At 46.2% G+C, this 18,284-nt stretch overlaps 1 protein-coding gene across 2 annotated transcripts in view; it reads right to left on the bottom strand.

Annotated features, from left to right (window-relative positions):
• DOCK1 (dedicator of cytokinesis 1) overlaps positions 1–18,284 on the bottom strand; it is a 525,518-nt gene that overhangs the window by 73,736 nt on the left and 433,498 nt on the right. For both annotated transcript variants that reach the window (XM_078434961.2, XM_078434960.2), the window contains exons 32-33: positions 17,478–17,536; positions 6,293–6,441 (exon numbers count right to left, since the gene is read on the bottom strand). In XM_078434961.2, the coding sequence (XP_078291087.2) occupies positions 6,293–6,441; positions 17,478–17,536 (208 nt within the window). The remainder of the gene's footprint in view (positions 1–6,292; positions 6,442–17,477; positions 17,537–18,284) is intronic.

Genomic DNA, 18,284 nt, shown 5'->3' on the forward strand with positions numbered 1-18,284 from the left:
GTATCAGAGAGCTGCAAGGAATCAGATTCTCAGTTTCTGAACTTCCAGAAGGAACTGCAGAACTATGTCCATTCTCTTTAGCGCTGACAGGAGGGGTAGGTGGGAGAACATCACTGAACTCTACCTGCGTGGACAACACGAGCGAGAAGAAGGAACCGGCTTCACATTCTCACTCCATATCCCCACATCCTTCCAAGTCTAACAAGAAGGCTGTTCGCTGACCTCGAAGCTTCCACCTAGAGGCTCAAGAGCCCCAAGGCTGGGGAACTATCCGCTGCCTGGCTGTTACACCTGGCAACACCTGAGACAGGTGCAGCTGCCCCCCATTTCCATAGCACACACATCAAGAAGGGATTTGGGGCTGTATCCAATGACACTGGGCTCCAGAAACATGCTCTCAGAGTGAGTCCTGTTTAATTTGGTCAAAAGAGATTACAGGAGGGGCGCCTGGGTGGTTCAGTTGGTGAGGCGTCCAACTTTGGCTCAGGTCACGGTCTCGGGGTTCCTGAGTTCAAGCCCCACATCGAGCTCACTGCTGTCAGCGCAGAGCCCGCTTCAGATCCTCTGTCTCCTCCACTTACCCTCTCCCTCTCTCTCTCAAAAATAAATAAACATTAAAAAGAGATTACAGGGGTATGGGCATCTCTTTGCTGCAAGGCTTTTCAGAACAGAATTCAACGCAATCAGAACTTTTATTACGGTCCAGGGTGTCAGCTTCCATGATCTCTCAGACTTTGGGGTCCGGATTCAATACAACAAAAGCCTACTTCTCGTGCCGTATGTTCCCTTTCAGGGTCCGGAACTAAACTCAAGCATTATGCTGAAATCGAAAGCAAGAATAAACCAACACACAAAATGCCAAAGAATTCAAGAATCGTCAGGATAAAATTACCACCAAACTTAGGTCCATATGACGGTGCAAAATGGACCAGCTTTCCCGCCAACCAGCAGAAGCCGGCAACATCCACTTGGGTTATTCAGTCACTCAGTTAGGGTTACCAAGCACGGGCAGTAGGAAGAGATTATTCAGACAGGACCTCAAAAACATCCAGGACACAAAGATTACTCATGTTCTAATACTGTTACAACTACAGTGGGAATTTCTGGAAGTTGTGGAGCATTTTACTGACCCTCACAGAGATGACAGAGAATAGCCTCATGGTTGAAAATATTATTTTTCTGTGGAGTCTTTCCCATTCTGTCTTTATTAATGGTATACAGCCCATACAGCCATTTGCTGAAATTCTCGGCTGTGAGTTCTGTGGTTGTTTTTTTTTTTTTTTTTTTTTTGTTTTGTTTTGTTTTGTTTTGTTCTTCTTCCAAAGACATAACAAATGGAATTCTTTCCAAAGGTGCCAGGAGGGAATTTACAAGCATGCAATTTTTTTATGGAGCAAAATCCAGCGAGGCTGCGACTCAGAGCATTACTGACTTGGGGGGTAGGGGTGTCGGCGCCATAGGGGAGAAGTTAGTTTCAGGCCAGGGGGAAGTACGTCTCGTGGGAACGCGGCCCAGCCGGGGCGCCTGGGTGATGTAAGGGACGCTGAGATGCTGATGTCTCCAAACACCTGTACAGCAGGTCCTGAAATCGTCGCACATAGGCGCTCACCCTTGAAAGAAGTCAAGATCTCCCGAAGACCCAGTTCGAGCATGAACGTGCCTCTCTGGGATTGGGGTCAGGGTGGGGGTGGGTGGGCACAGGGACAGAAAACACGCCGTTGGCACGACTTGTGGGGTGGGCAAACTGGAAGCAGAGACACCAGAGACAGCGTGCTCCGGGACTGGTAGACAGAAGATGCAGTAGAAGGGGACAATTTAGGAGAACAGATGCAGCGTCCACATCATAGAAGATTCTGAGAAAGGGCTGGGAGAACCAGGAATTGTCAGCAGGCCTCTGCAGAGCTTATCCATCACCTGTGAGGATCTGCTCAGCACAAACGGTGTCAGGCCGAATCAAGGCGGGCCTGTAGCCCCGGGGAGAGGGCCCCCGGCCAGCAGGACAGAGCTTGTGAAAGGGTAACTCCATGCCTCTCCGTCCCACAACTGGGCAAGCCTGTTCAGCGCCTGGAGCCTGGAGAGGCAGGACCTCAAGCACCGAGGACAAGGACAAGGACACGCCTCTGTTGGATGAAGATTCATGCTCTTTCTTGCAAAAGCAGAGACCAGAAAGGAGACTTTCGGGGAAATGTGTGTATGAGATCACTCTGATGGAAGTCCTTCCGTTGCGGCTGGAGGAGACACGAGCTGCCACTCTGGGGAGCCGTAGAAAAGCCCATCTGCAATGCCTGCTTCTGAAATTCCAGTAATGGCTCAGTGCAGTTGAATCTTGTGTAAAATGGCAGGTTTTTCTTCGAATCCAGCAGCCCCCGCCCCTCCACTGCAAAGGTAAGAGCATGCTACGACCCAGACATGATGCATATTTCACAAACAACGGTGCATAAACAGCCCCGCTCAGAAAGACACAGCAACCTTTAAAAAAAAAAAAAGCTACATCACAGGCTCAAAACATGAACGTTTTGCAAAAACGAAAAGCCCTAATGTCTTCCTCTCACTCCATTAGTGTTGCACATCTGCTATAAAAGCGAAGCCAATTTAAGCCCTTGTTGATGTGACTAATAAGGTTAGATAATTGGATTGGTGGCGGGTTAGGTAAACAGCAGCCAGCCAGCCCCAACCTGGCAGCTCCCTGGGAGGGAGGCAGGGATTCCGGGGCCCTGCGGTTCTGTGCACACACCCACTCACTGCTCCACACCCACACCACCCCCGGACAGAGGGCACGCCTCGTGCTTCAGGAAAGAGCAGCCAATAGAAGGTGAGCGTTGGCTCACCTGAGAATAGGAAAGAGCTGGAAAAGATATGTCAAGTCAAGAGATAGATGCTATGGGCCAGGAGAGGCCGGGGCTAGGGCCCAAGAGAAGCAGCCGGGTGCTAGAGATGAGAAAGATGACAAGTGTCTGCATCTCACCAGGGAGGCCAGGAGAACAAACAAAGATGAGGCCGCTGTAACCTGCACCCATGCAACCAAGTGACAAGGAGCCTGGTAAAAAGGGATGATAGGGAAGCAGCGGGTCTAGGAGGGGTGATATTTCATGTGACACTCCACCAGGGAGGCTGAGACAGGGATCAGCCTTGATATCCCTCAGATATCCCAGATATCCCAGATATCCTCAGATATCCCAAGAGAAGAGGAGATGGACCTTTTCCCAATTCGCAAGAAGAGATGAAGAGAGCAGAGAGACTTTGGTCACGCGTTTTCGCTTTTCTGCCTTTATTTAAAAAAAAAAACCTTTGGTATGTCCTCCCACTGGTCTTTGAAGGCACAAGCAGATGACAACACCGATGAACAAATGGTCAATGATCACGGACCAAGAAACCCAAGTAGCTGACCATGCTTACCGACAGTGGGTTTCGTGGACCTGTGTCCTCACGTTTATGCTTCTATTTACGTATATCCAAGTGGGACACGTTTTATGGAAGGGAAATTGTTTGTGAAACAGAGTTAAATGTGCACAACTACTTTCCCGCTGTTACTCAAACAGCTTGGTCTTCTGATATTAGGCAGTTTTTGAACCCACCACTGGGGGCAGAGTTGAGAACGGAGGCAGAAACCCCACGACTCTCCTTCAGTAACTTTGTGCCGTTTCCTGGCAAACCAGAGACCCGTGAATTGGAGAAATTCCCTAATGTGAATAACTACTATACTCTTTTTAAAAAGTTGTATTTATTTTTGAGAGAGAGGGAGCATGAGTGCATGCGCGTGCACACACACATGAGCAGGGGCAGGGCAGGGAGAGAGAGAGAGAATCCCAAGCAGGCTCCTTGCTGCCAGTGCAGAGCAACCCACGAACCATGAGATCATGACCTGAGCCGAAACCACGAGTCAGACACTTAACCGACTGAGCCACCCAGGCGACACTATCTGATTCTTTAACAGCGCTTTTTCATACGGCCCTTCTTTAGGGCTTAATTCATACAAAATTCAAAAAGTCAGATGAATTTTCAACTTAGGAAAAGGGATTTTAAACTACATTCCCTAGTTCTGGTGGATTGGCAGTGAGCTTGGACACGATTTAGTGCCAGTGGCAGTCAAGATGGGTCAGATCGTACGGCAACAGCATCAGAAAACATTGGCAATGTCAAAACCTACGAAAATATTTTGAATCGGCAATTCCGTTTTTGAGAACGTATACCAGGAAAACTTTCAAAAGAAAGTCAAGCAGTATGCACGAATATGTTCACTGCGCACTGACTCATGGTAGTGAGAATCTGCAAACAACCCAAACGTCCAGCTAAAGGTGATGGATAAGAGATTAGCCAAGGGCGTGTGGTTAAGCGTCCGACTCTTGGTTTCGGCTCAGGTCATGATCTCACGGTTCATGAGTCCAAGCCTCACGTAGGGCTCTGCTGGCTGGTGTGGAGCCTGCTTGGGATTCTCTCTCTCTGCCTTTCCTCTACTCACTGTCTTTCTCTCTCTCTCTCTCAAAATAAATAAATAAACCTTAAAAAAAGTTACAAAAGAGAAGATTATCCATTCCATTTTATGAAACCTTATGCCATCACAAGAATCATGGTTACTGCGCTGTCATCAAGAAAGAGGTGTCTGATAGATTGGCAAACAAAACCAAAAACATTTGGACAACGTTTACCATGTTACATTATATGTGTGCAACAACTGATCTTGAACCAGAGGGAAAAAAAAAACAGCTGTTCTTTTAAAACAATCTCTTTAATTTTATAAATAAGTCAACATAAGGAAGCCCTCTTCTGCTATGGAAAGAAAGAAAAGAGAGAGACAGAGAGAGAGAGAGAGAGAGAGAGAGAGAGAGAAAAGAAAGAAAGAAAGAAAGAAAGAAAGAAAGAAAGAAAGAAAGAAAGGTGGAAGGGAGAAACAGAGGGAGGAAGGAAGGAAGGGAAGAAGGAAGGAAGGGAAGAAGGAAGGAAGGGGAGGGGGAAGGAAGGAAGGAAGGAAGGGGGTGAAGGAAGGAAGGAAGGAAGGAAGGAAGGAAGGAAGGAAGGAAAGGGAGGGAGGAAAGAAAGAAGGAAGGAAGGAAACGGAGGGAGGAAGGAATCAAAAGGAAAGGGAAGGGAAGGAAGGGAGGCGGGTGGGCAGGTGGCCTTCACAGGTTTATTTTATTCACTTCTCACAACATCCCTTAGGAGCAGATTCCATTCTGTACCAATATTACAGCTCGGAACCAAAGATTAAAGACGTTCGGTGAGTTGTGGGAGGTCCAGGTAGCACCAGGCTATGCCAGAAAGCACGGGTACCTGACATCAGTGTTCACACTCAACTGTAGGTACAGAGCGGGGTTTCTTTTAGCTTTGTATCTGTTCTTTGCTCTAGAAACTAGCAAAATTATTCATCACGGCTACCACCCTCATGCCGTAATAGCAAAGACTGACCAGTGAAAAGGTAAAACTATTCAAAATCTATAAGGTAGCAAGTATAAAGGGGAGGAAGGAAAAATCTACTCTTTAAATATCAGATCCATTACAGTTACGCTGCTCAGATGTAGTCTTTTTCCAATACAGGGATTTTTCTTCAAATTCTGCAAAAATCTATGTCAAGTGGGTACTTACTTACTCGAATCACTAGAATATTTAAACCAAGTATGGAGGAACCACTATCACGGGGGTTCTTCTCTTGCCTCCTGCAGAGCTTCCCAGCCAGCCCAGCAACACACGGGGGAGAGAGCCGCTGTATGTTCGTGCGGGCGAGCGTGTACCCACTGGCGGGAAATGTAAACACCATCCTTATTTTCGTGGAATCCAGGGAAGGAGACTTTGTTAATCCTCCCACATAAATATGCAGATTTTGTCTTTCCTATGGATTCAGTATGTTGTTGAGCACTCTACCCGGGTTTTTTTTTTTTTAGAGGAATTCTTACCAGTTTCACTGCACAGGTGAAAGATCAAGACACATGTAAAAGAAAAAAAAAAAAAAAAAGCAGAGATTTTTGACCTGAAAATAACATAAGTTGGCAAGAAGCAGGCAGTCTGAGAGGATAACATCTGGTTAAACATCCTGAGGGTACATACCAAGGGGGAGGGGCGGTGGCAAGAGACTTTTATCCAGGGTTTCATGTGTAAGTAAATCCAGATCAAAATAAGGAAAAGCCAGTAATTGACAATACTTCTCCCTAAAGATGCAGGCAAAGGGCGATAGGCTTCTTCAATAAGGAAAATCTCGCAACATCTTTAACTCCAGGGCCATTTCTAAGTCTTTTTCAAGGTTTCCAGGCTTGTTGGTCTTCTCCCCAAGCCACTTACCGCACACCCACTATGTCCTTACCATCTGGAAGCTGCGGGTCGAATGGAACTCGCACTGCATCATATCAAAGAAAATGGGTATGGTGGCTTTGCGCAGTTCTGTCTCAGGAATTAGTGTCATTTCTAGTATCGGGCCGACCATTTCTGGAATGAACTTTATCTTGTGTTGACCTTAAACACAGAAATGCGTTACTCAGAACATGTCTTTTAAAAAAAGGATTTTACAATGCGCTTCAAAGGACCAAACAAAACCACACAGCTTAATGTGATCCTGAATGCTAGGATATTGGGAATGTGTGTCCATTTCTCATCTGCAGGTATTTTGAGTGCGTCCAGCCTTCAGTATAAGAAGTGGACTGTATTCCTTTTTTTTTTTTTTTTAATTTTTTTAACATTTATTTATTATTGAGAGACAGAGCATGAGCAGGGGAGGGGCAGAGAGAGGAGGAGACCCAGAATCCGAAGCAGGCTCCGGGCTCTGAGCTGTCAGCACAGAGCCCGACGCGGGGCTCGAACTCACAAACCGGGAGATCATGACCTGAGTCAAAGCTGGATGCTTAACCGATTGAGCCACCCAGGTGCCCCGGAAGTGGACTGTATTCTAGATGTTGTAAGGGAAGCTATTAAAGTATCCATCCAATAGAAGGCCTGTAGTCATGACTTATCTGTTATGTAAGATAAATGTCATTTCACAAATAGACAATTATATCACATTGATCAAGGACACGAGCAGCTAACAGTATGCATTAGCTACAGCAGGGCTGGGAGACAGAATACCTGGTAATCTCATTTGTGACAACTTGTTATTAACACTAGCAATTTACCCAGAGTTAATCACTCTTACTCATATTTCTACATAATCAGAAAACAGAATGGATCCTCTAAAGAATTTAGTTGGTTTTATTACTCAGCTAATACAGATTTCTGCAAAGAGAACATTAAACAAATTTGGCTATTATAAGTAACCACACTTCACAAAGTACATAACCGTCACAATAAAGCCTAACTTAATATATTTCTGAAACTTATATTAAGTGACACATGCAAAATGTAACCTTCAATAAGGAACTGAATATAATGAAAATCTTACAGGTAATATTTGGACTAAAGGTGCTAATAATGTGATTCTTATCCTTTCCCCAAAATGCTTAAAGTCCCTGCAAGGCATGTAACTGTGGCAAAGCATTCTCTTAAAAATGCTATTATGTTCAGTCTCTCAGGTGACACTTTTCTTGTCTTATGCTGAAAAAATGTCAGAGCCAGTGTTTCAGAAAACAGATGATAGTGACACGAAGTCGTTCATCAACACAATTTGAGTGTCACAGAGAGCGCTGTCTGTCACTGCCAGCCCTTACTGCTCTCAGCTGGGAGGAAAGTATAGGGTGGGAACAGGTGGTGGTTGATGCACAGATTGGAAAAATAAGTGACAGGAACGATGGTTTTCTGATCTTTGATTATCGACCTTCCCAATCACGCAGGATAGCCCCAGGATTTAACCTCTGCAAAAACAAATGGTCCTCAAGGTGGGCAAGACCTGGGTGTCCTCCAGTATTCTTCTTCCCATTCTTTTAGTCCTGTTTTCTTTTCCATTTTTTTTTTTTTTTTTTTGCATTTGCATTATGGATTTCCCCTGGAGCATCGCTTGCTCAAATTTAATGATGAACTCAGGTTTGGAATCAATGAGGATCAAGGTGACTCTTGCGGTGGTGTAGACTTCAAGAAAAAGAGGATGTGCTTCCCCCCCTCCCCTTTTGAGACAAAGAAAGAACAAGCTAATTATCAGGTCACAATGGGAATACTTTACCTCGGGTCACCTTGCCAATCTCCTAGCTACGACTCCCAAATTTTTTAAAACCCACCGAGAGTCTTTCTTCGAGTTACAAAACGTGGAGCCTCTCCGTCCCCTCTGGACACTGGGCTGTGCTCTCTCCGGGGATCCAAGTCCTCACCTGGCAACAGTCTCCCCCTGGGTGTTTGGACAACCTCTTTGCAACCATGAGGGTCCAGAATTCCGGGTCATCAACCCCATTCTAACCCCAGGAAAATCTCCATAGACACAAAGGTAGACGGGGCAAAAATTTCCACCATCATCCAGAAACTGATGAGGCCTCACTGTATGTGTTTGGATGAAAGCACATCATGTGTCCAGTCCCCAGAATCATCCACAAAGGGACCCCCTGAACGAAAGCTATTCCGGACCAAACCGGCTGACACGGATCTCGGTGTGAGCACGCTGGCTCCGGCAGGACCCTCTGCACCGCGCTGGCCCGCCTGCCGCGGGTAATAAACAAAACGGAAGTGGGGGGGGGGTGCGGGCCACGGTGAGATCAGGCGCTCTGGCCCCTGCTTCCGGGAGCGCACTTTGATAAATAACTGAACAGCTCAGTAAATAAGCACATCCCCCCCTTCCCGCCCCCTGCCTCCTTTTTTTTGGACAGAGTGTGCTTTTGATTTCTCCTTTCCGACTCAAAATGTGACAGGCTTGGGAGGGGGAAAAACATGCTGCTCTGTCCCCTGGGGCAGCGCGAGTCTGCGCTTTCATTCAACCCGGCAGAACAGATCCTTGTCTGAAGCTCTGCTTGGAGGGGAGATCCGAGACCCCGGTCTCCACGTACCGCTTGTATTATAGGAAAGACTCAGAGAAGAAACAGTCAGTCGTGTGGAGCATTCGGCTTGTTAAAATCGAAAACAAATGGAGACCGGCCTCGAACATTCCCCGAGCAGAGAAAATCGGTTTTGTCATACAAGCAAAGCTTCCTTTAGCTTAGTGGGCAAGGCTCACCTGACCGGGGTCACTTCTTGCTTAGGCCTCTGAAAATCATAGGCAAAACCAACACAAACACACACACACACACACACACACACACATTTTCCAAGGTTGATATGAGGTAACCACTAACCAATGAAGAGAATTCTAAAACAATAACCAATCACCAATATTATAACCAGTAAATTGTCATTGTTTTCTCACCAAATGAGCTTCTAAAAATTTTTTTTTAAGTTTATTTATTTTGACAGAGAGCACCTGAGTGAGCAAATGGGGGAAGGGCAGAGAGCTAGATGGAGGGAGAGAATCCCAAACAGGCTCCTTGCTCTAAACATAGAGCCTGACTCCGGGCTGGATCTCACAAACCGCGAGATCGTGACCTGAGCCTAGATAAAGAGCCGGATGCTTAACTGAATGGGCCATCCAGGTGTCCCACTATATAAGCTTCTTTGTCATGATATACCTCTGAGCCTCCTTCCATGTATTAGTTTGAGGGGGCCTTGTCCACAAACTGTCTCTTTGGTGTGTGCACAATAAAACTTTATTAATTACTGCTTCAGCGATTCAACGATTTTACTGCTGTGATGTGTGAGCTTTTGACGGGCTCAACCCTGACCGAGGAATAGGTGACTGACTGTAGAATGATAAATATATCTGACTTCTATTTTTATTTTCTTCCAGAGTGGGCTAGATCGACCTGCCAATATGTTCCCAAACCTGAGCCTATTAAAAAAAAGAAAAAAAAAGCTGCATAGAAAATAGGTTGTGTACATCTTGGGGAACTGAGATGTGCTGTCATAAACTCCCAGAGTGCTGGCCTTGGCAGGGATGCTCATGGCAGGCTCTAACACCTGAGATTCGCAGCAGGCAAGATCCAGGCCGCCTGAGGTGACCCCATGGAGACATTCTTAGCTGTCTTGGGGGGCTGCTTGGGGCAGACCCTTTGGGCTGCTGACACTTTTATTACTTATTTTTTGACTTCCAAAAAATAATTATTTTATAAGCGAGGAACCCCATCATGTTGGTGGGTGGTTATTTCTTGCTGTTACCAGATTCCCACCGCTCATTGACCAAGGTCACGGTTTACATTTGACCTCTTGGCCGCTTCTCAAGCCAGAGTCAATGTTCAATATTCGTGGCTGAAAAGCTGCCAAACACAGATCTTTTACATTAATCACCGCATTCAAATCAGCAACTGCCCAGATGAAATGGGACATTTGCTTTTGCAGTGCATCGTTTACTACCTTGCAAATCAAAGACCTCCAGCTTGACTCAGCCTATTTGGAGCATAATGACACATAATGTCAAGGGAATCAACCGCTCCCAAACAGTTTTAAAGATCTGATTTACACCTAAAGGTGCATCCTCTGAAGGTCGAGCCTTCCCCAGGGCCTGGAGTCGGCGTCACAAAGAAGCTCGTATTACCCTGGGCCTATCCTACCTTCCTTCACAGCAATCGTGGAAGGGGACAAAATGAAATGGAGCCACTTTCAAATGGCGGTCGATCTATGGACTGACTACATAGGTGACCAGGAACATAATTTTTGTAGAATGAAAGAGCTGGAAAGGCAGGAGCGCCCATCAGTCAGGTCAGCCATGGTTTGAGCTGAGGTTTGGAGCCCCTTCCATGCTAGCCAGTGACCCTTCAGTGTGGGGAGGGCACACCGAAGAGGGGGGTCCTGGGGGAGCACGAAGGGGCCAGGGTGGGCTGAGTTGGGGCAGCAACTATTTGTCAAGCGAGAAAAAAGCATTTTAATGTGTTAACCATCATTCAGAATATCTGCCAGGGTGGATGCCTCTGGTTATCTGCAATAGTGCAGAAACCATCAAAGCCATTTCAGGACGAAGCAGGCCTGCCATTTGAAACGATACCTAAAACTCTCCCGTGGGGGGGAAAACACACAGCTCATAGTTTGCACCTGAGAGATGATGGCGAACAAGTCACAAGAAGGCGTGGCCACTCTCCTAGGAAGGGCCGGCGTGCGAGAGGCGGCCTGGGAGGCTCTCAGGCAGAGGGGCGGCAGGTGGAGCTCACAGAACCTGCCCAGGGGGTGCTGGCACCTCCAAGAGCCTTGGCTCCCCTCAGGTCTAGCAGAGAGCAGCTCCCTCCATGCCGTCTCTCTGAACATCCTTTTCTGCCCTGTTCTGGACTCTCTCTAATGGGGCTGCACTCGGCCCCTTCCTGGCGTGGGTCCTGCGCTTGTCTGGCCAATCGGGGCAAGTGACAAACGCATCTGTCCGAGCGTGATCAATTAAAATGAATCACGAATGGCCCTCCTCCCTGTTCCAGAAGCCTTGGCATTTCATTACTGAGATCCGCATACGTATGTGAAGAATTACGGAGCATCAGGGCTGGAGAGCTCTTGAAAACCTCAGTCCAACCTGTCCATCTTACAGCCTGGAAAACCGATGGAAGCCCAGAGAGACTGGGTCCTGTGACTGAGGCCACATAGCCAGGCCGAGGCAAGGGAGGAAGGAAACTCCGATAGGGATTCCTTCCCTCAGAGCCAGGGCTCCTACTCTCTCCTCCGGGGGGATGGAAGTTAGAGCAGGGGCAGGGTGGCACCCGGCCGGCTCTGTGTTGGGAGATGTGGGCAGCTCTTGGACAGCCTGGAGCCAGAACTCACATTCTGGGCATTTGAGCCGCTACAGGAAAGTCACTGGCATTGACACGTCTCCTCAAGCTCCTGAGACCCCAACTGCATGCAGGTGCGTGATGCGTGTCCACTGAGAGCGCGAACGGACGCGGCCGTTCCAGCCAGTTCTTCATCACCACCTGGGAGCTTCTGCGCTGGAGTTTTACTCCTGAGAACCCAGGTGACGCTTCATGTTACACCGTACTTCTTAATTTCGATGTTATTAGCGTTACACAATACAGTACCTTCTAGTATATTTACGCCAAGGCTTTCTGCATTTATTTTTCTGTGTAAAGACCCATTTGAAAAAGACTCCATCCTTCACGCAAACAGATGGACAAAGGGTATTTGGAAATTTGAACTTCCCCTCGAGATGTGACAGAGCCTTCCCGCACCCATGTTTGCTGACATCCGGGAACTCAAGAAGAATCAGGAGTCGAAGCCTCTGGTGAGGAAATCTGGCTCCCGTTGGAAACGAGCTGCTGAGAACTTGCTGACCGCAAAGCCGGATTACAGGCGTGGCCCTCAACCCCCCACCCCTGTCTGCTCGAAGGGTCCACAGGACGGCGATGGGGTCCAGTTCCCCACCTTCACGGAAAACCGTGTTCAGTTTTTATGACCCCGTTTCGTTCTTCCCGTGGAATACGGACACGTCAGGGTATCTTTCTAGCCAAGCTCTCCAGCCATGACATGGAGAGCGGGAATCTACCTAAGTTGCCCCAGCCCTGGGGGAACAAAGGAAACCCAGGTGTCATGGGGCAACTAGAGAGAAAAGTGGAAAGACCCTGCCTCCCCGGAGAGAACAGAGTCACTGGGGAGAGGGGAGATGAGGAGGTCCCCTGTAGCCACCACAGGCTCCATGTGACAAGTTGAGTGGAATAAGCAGGGCCCCGGGCGCTCAGGCAGGAAATGCCACTGAAATCTCGCACAGGACCATCCGTGAGGCCAAAGCAAGATGCCCAGACACCTTGGCACAAAGCAAGCTGAGAGTGGGGACCAGGTGCCAGGAAGACATTCATCTCCACTCGGAGACAGGCTGGGCTCACAGAGGACACATTCGCCTTTAGGGTGATGTCCTCCAGGCCCATTCATGTTGTTGCATATGGCAAGATTTCCTTGTTTTTTTTTCCCTCGTAAATGAAGCTGAATAATACTCCATTGTATAGACGTACCACATTTTCTTTATCCATCCAACCATCAGTGGACACTTGGGTTGTTTCCGTATCTTGGCCGTTGTAAATAACGCTGCAGTGAACATGGGAAAACAGATACCTCATCGAGGTTGATTTCAGTTTATTTGGATGTATGCCCAGCAGGGGAGATTGCTGAATCACATGGTAGCTCGATTTTGAATTTTTGAGAAACCTCCATGCTGTCTTCCGTAGTTCGTTTTACGTTCCCACCAACCCCGTGCAAGCGTTCAAACTTCCGTACATCCTGGCGGACACCTGTCACCTTTTATTTTTTTTTCACAGTAGCCATCCTATTGTGGCTGTAACATAATAATCATAACAGCCGACAGGTGTGAGGGGACAGCTCGCTGCGGTTTTGATTTGCATTTCCCTGATGATGAGTGATGTTGCACATCTTTTCACAAACCTATTGGCCATTTGTATTTCTTCCTTGGGGAGATGTCGACTCAAGCCCTTTGGCCATTTTTTAATTGGGTGTGTTTCGCTATTGAGTTGTAGGAGTTCTTTATCCGTTTTGGGAATGAATTCCTTAGCAGGTATATGGTTTGGAAATTTTCTCCCATTCCACAGGCTGTCTCTCATTTTGCTGATTGTCTCCTTTACTGTGCCGACTTTTTACTTTGATGTCATCCTACTTGTCCATTTTTGCTTTTGTTGTCATTTCCAAGAAATCATTGCCAAGTACAATATGAAGGATGGTTCAACATGCACAGATTAACAAAAGTGATATACCGTATTAACAGAATCAAGTATAAAAGTCATATGATTTTTCAGGAGATACAGAAAAAGCATCTGATGAAATTTAACACCCTTTTGTGTTAAAAACTCAACACACTAGATATAGAAGTAACACACCTTAACATAATAAAGGACACATATGACAAGTCCGCAGCTAGTATAGTCGGGGGCGAACGACTGAAAGCTCTTCCTGTAAGATCTGGAACACACTTTTCTTCTATGGTTTCTTCTAGAGTTTTGAGGTTTGGGGGGGGGGTCTTCTGCTTAAATCTTTAATCCAGGGGCACCTGGGTGGCCCAGTTGGTTAAGCATCCTACTTTGGCTCAGGTCATGATCTCATGGTTCATGAGTTTGTGCCCCCGCGTCAGGCTCTGCACAGATAGCTCAGAGTCTGGAGCATGCTTCGGTTTTTGTGTCTCCCTCTCTCTCTGCTCCTCCTCTGCTCACGTTCTGTCTCTCTCTCTCAAATGTAAATAAAAACAGTAAAAAAAATAAAATAGAATAACTAAGTAAATCATTAGTCCATTACGAGCTGATTTTGGGGTATGATGTAAGACAAGGGTCCAGTTTCATTCTGTTGCATGTGGATATCCTGTTTTTACAACACCGTTTATTAAAGTGATGATCCTCTCCCCAGATTCTCAGCTCCCTTGTCAACGCTCACTGGACTGTGCATGTGCAGGCTTATTTCTGGGCTCTCTATTCTGGTCCATTGGTCTGTATGTCTGCCTTTATGCCAGTCCTACAGTGTTTTGATTCCTGTAGCTGGGTAATATATTTTGAAATTAGGAAGTATGATGCCTCCACTCTTGTTCTTCCTCAGGAGTGTTTTGCCTACATACGGTCGTTTGTGGTTCCATATGAATTCTAGCATTATTTTTTCAATGTCTGAAAAAATGCCATTGGGATTTTGATGGAGATAACACTGAACCTACAGACTGCTGTGAGTAATATGGACACTTTAACAATATCAAGTCTTCCAATCAACAAAGACGAGACGTCTTTACATTTATTTGTTTTTTTCTTGAATTTCTATCATTGATAATTTGTACCTTTCAGTGTTCAGGTCTTTCACCTCCTTGCTCAAAGATTTTATTCATTTTGACCCTATTAGAAATGGGATTGTTTTCTTAATGTCCTTTTCAGATACTTTCTCGTTAGCGTATAGAAATTCAACTGATATTTGTATGTTGATTTTGTATCTGCAACTTTCCCGAATTTATTAGTTCTAACAGTGTTTGTGGTGGTCTTTAGAGTTTTCTACATAAAAGATCAGGTCTTCTACAAACAGATAATTTTACTTTTTCCCCTGTGGTCTAGATGGCTTTTACTACTTTTTCTTGCCTAATTTCTCTGTCTAGGACTTCCGGCACTATGTTGAATAGGAGTGGTGACAGTGGATCTCCCTGTGTTCCAGATCTTACAGGAAAAACTTTCAGTGGTTCGCCCCCGAGTATATTAGCTGTGGACTTGTCATAAGTGACCTTTGTTAAGTTAAGATGCGTTACTTCTGTACCTAGTGTGTTGAGTTTTTAACACAAAAGGGTGTTAAATTTCCCCAGATGGGTTTTCTGTACCTATTGAAAAATCATACGACTTTTATACTTCACTGTGTTAATGCAGTCTGTCACTTTTGTTACTCTGTGTATGTTGAACCATCTCTGCATCCCAGGGATAAATCCCATTCGATCACAGGGTAGGATCCTATTAATGCACCGCTGACTTTAGTTTGCTAGCGTTTTCTTCAGGATTTTTACATCTACGTTCACATCAGAGAGGGTGGCCTAGAGCTTTCCTGTAGTGTCTTTATCTGGCTTCAGTATCAAGGTAATGCTTGTATCGTAAGATGAGTTTGGAAGCGTTCCCTTCTCTTCGATATTTTGGAAGAGTCTGAGAAGGATCGGCATTAATTCTTTTTTACATGTAGGACAGAATTCACCAGTGAAGCTATCTTGTCCTGGGCTTTTCTTTGTGGGAAGTTTTGGATTGTAGATTACCTGACATCTGTCTGTTCAGATTTTCTATATCTTCATAATGCAGTCTTGGTAGGCTGTACGTTTCTAGGAATTTATCGTTTCTTCTAGGCTGTCCAATTTGTTGGCATATAATTACTCACAGTAGTCTCTTTTGATCCTTTTTATTTCTGTGGTATCAACTGTAATGGTTTTGTTTCACCTCTCATTTTATTTTATTTTATTTTATTTTATTTTATTTTATTTTACATTTATTTATTTTTTGAGAAACAGAGTGAGACAAAGTGTGAGCGGGGGAGGGGCAGAGAGAGAAGGAGACACAGAATCTGAAGGAGGCTCCAGGCTCTGAGCAAGCTGTCAGCACAGAGCCCGACGCGGGGCTCGAACCCACAAACCGTGAGATCATGACCTGAGCCAAAGTCAGACACTCAGCCGACTGAGCCACCCAGGTACCCCTTACCTCTCGTTTTATTTATGTCTTCTCTCCTTTTTTCCTAGTTCATCTAGCTAGAGGTTGGTCAATTTTGTTTATCTTTTCAAAAATCCAACTCTAGTTGTGTTGAATTTTTTGATTGTTTTTCTGTTCTCTATTTCATTTATTTCTGCTCTCATCTTTATTGTTTTCTTCCTTCTGCTGACCTTGGGCTTCATCCTTTTCCTAGTTTCTTGACGTGTTCAGCTGAGTTATATTTACCAATGAAGCCAACACTGTAGATCCAACAGACCTAACAGACATATAGAACATTCCACTGAGGAACAGCAGAATAACATTCTGCTGAAGGGCACATGGAACGTTACTCAGGATATACCACATCTTAGGTCATAAAACAATTCTTAACAAATTTATGGAGGGGTGCCTGGGTGGCTCGGTGGGTTAAGCTTCTGGCTCTTGACTTTGGCTCAGGTCACAATCTCATGGTTTGGGGGTTCTAGTCCTGCATCGGACTCTGAGCTGGCAGTGGGAGCCAGCTTGGGATTCTCTCTCTCTCTCTCTCTCTCTCTCTCTCTCTCTTTCTCTCTCCCTCTCTCTTTGCCCCTCCTCCACTCATGTGCTCTGTCTCTCTATCTCTCAAAATAAACACATAAATAAACTTTAAGACAACAACAGCAACAACAAAATTTAAGGAGACTGAAACCAGACCAAGTATCTCTTCCAACTGCCGTGGAATGAAATCAGAAGTCAGTAACAAAAGAAAAATGAGAAAACTCACAAATAGTGGAAATTAAAGAGCCTGCTCCTGAAGAAACCAATGAGTCAAAGAAGAAGTAAAACGGGAAGTCAGGAGATATCTTGAAACAAATGAAAGTGACAACAAAATACACCGAGACGTCTGAGGTGCAGCAAAAGCAGCAGCAAGAGGGAAATTTGTAGTGACAAACACCTACGTTAATGTCTCATCTTAAACACAAGGATCCCCTGGTGTTTTCACTGTGCAAGTGTGTTATGCTACCACCACCTGGTGGTGCTCTGCCTACATACAAGGTCCGGTTCTGAGTAGGCAAAAAAACCCTTTTGACCTGAGGGTAGAATATGGTAGAATATATTAAACTGAATAGTAAAAGCAGTGACATTGTGACAAGGAGATGAGCTACACGGTTGGATGCCTGAGGAACGGAGGGAATGTTCGTGACGCCCAGAAGCAGCTTCAAAGCAGAGACGTGTTCACCTGACGTCAAGAGGGAGCTCCACGGATGTTTCTATTTGCTCCCTGCCGCATCAGGTTTTCTTCCCATCTCCTGTTTACGGAAAACAGCTATTGCAAAAGTAGCAATCGCTCTCCGAGGAGAAATGATTCGGATGTTTCGGATGCCCCAGCCCCGACAGACAGCCGGGGCCAACGTCATCACCACCACACATTCAAGACCGCCACCACGATGTCCAGAAAGCCCCGCTACTCACCAAGGTTGTACCACATGTCTCTGATTTCGAAGCCGATCTGCCTCCTCATGTCTCCGTACCTGAGAACCGAGGACAGGGAAAACGCTGAGTCACCCTTTCGAGCATTTGGAAATCAGACTTAGATTATTTTTTTTTTTTTTTTAATTTTTTTTTTTTTTCAACGTTTTTTATTTATTTTTGGGACAGAGAGAGACAGAGCATGAACGGGGGAGGGGCAGAGAGAGAGGGAGACACAGAATCGGAAACAGGCTCCAGGCTCCGAGCCATCAGCCCAGAGCCTGACGCGGGGCTCGAACTCACGGACCGCGAGATCGTGACCTGGCTGAAGTCGGACGCTCAACCGACTGCGCCACCCAGGCGCCCCCAGACTTAGATTATTTTTAAGCACAACGAAAGTCCCCCATCACTGAGACAAACGAAGACCGTATCGACGCTGTGGCGTATTTGCCCCCAAAGGGAACGGAAGGAGGAAGGATCGAGCCAAGGGAGTCTCCCTTTCTTATCACCTCAGGCTCTGGAACATTCCCCCCCCCCGCCCCCCAACACCCCCATGGGAGTATGAGTGAGGGGGTGGGGAGTAATAGCAGCATTTTCCTTTCTTCAATCTCTAATGGCAAGAGGAGGACCTGGGTCCCTGGCCTAAGGGGGAGCTTGTGTGCAGAGCATCCAGGCACCGCAGACACGAAAGGGCATCCTCCAACCCTGCTCACAAAGCAGCTTTCACACGTTAAAATTAAGCCCTGGAGTGGACACGAGAGCAGGGAGGCCTCTGCCAAATATCCCTTTGGAAGGGCTTTGCACCAAAAG

This window comes from Panthera onca, chromosome D2, assembly GCF_046562875.1.
Source record: "Panthera onca isolate mPanOnc1 chromosome D2, mPanOnc1 haplotype 2, whole genome shotgun sequence".
Lineage (NCBI taxonomy): Eukaryota > Metazoa > Chordata > Mammalia > Carnivora > Felidae > Panthera > Panthera onca.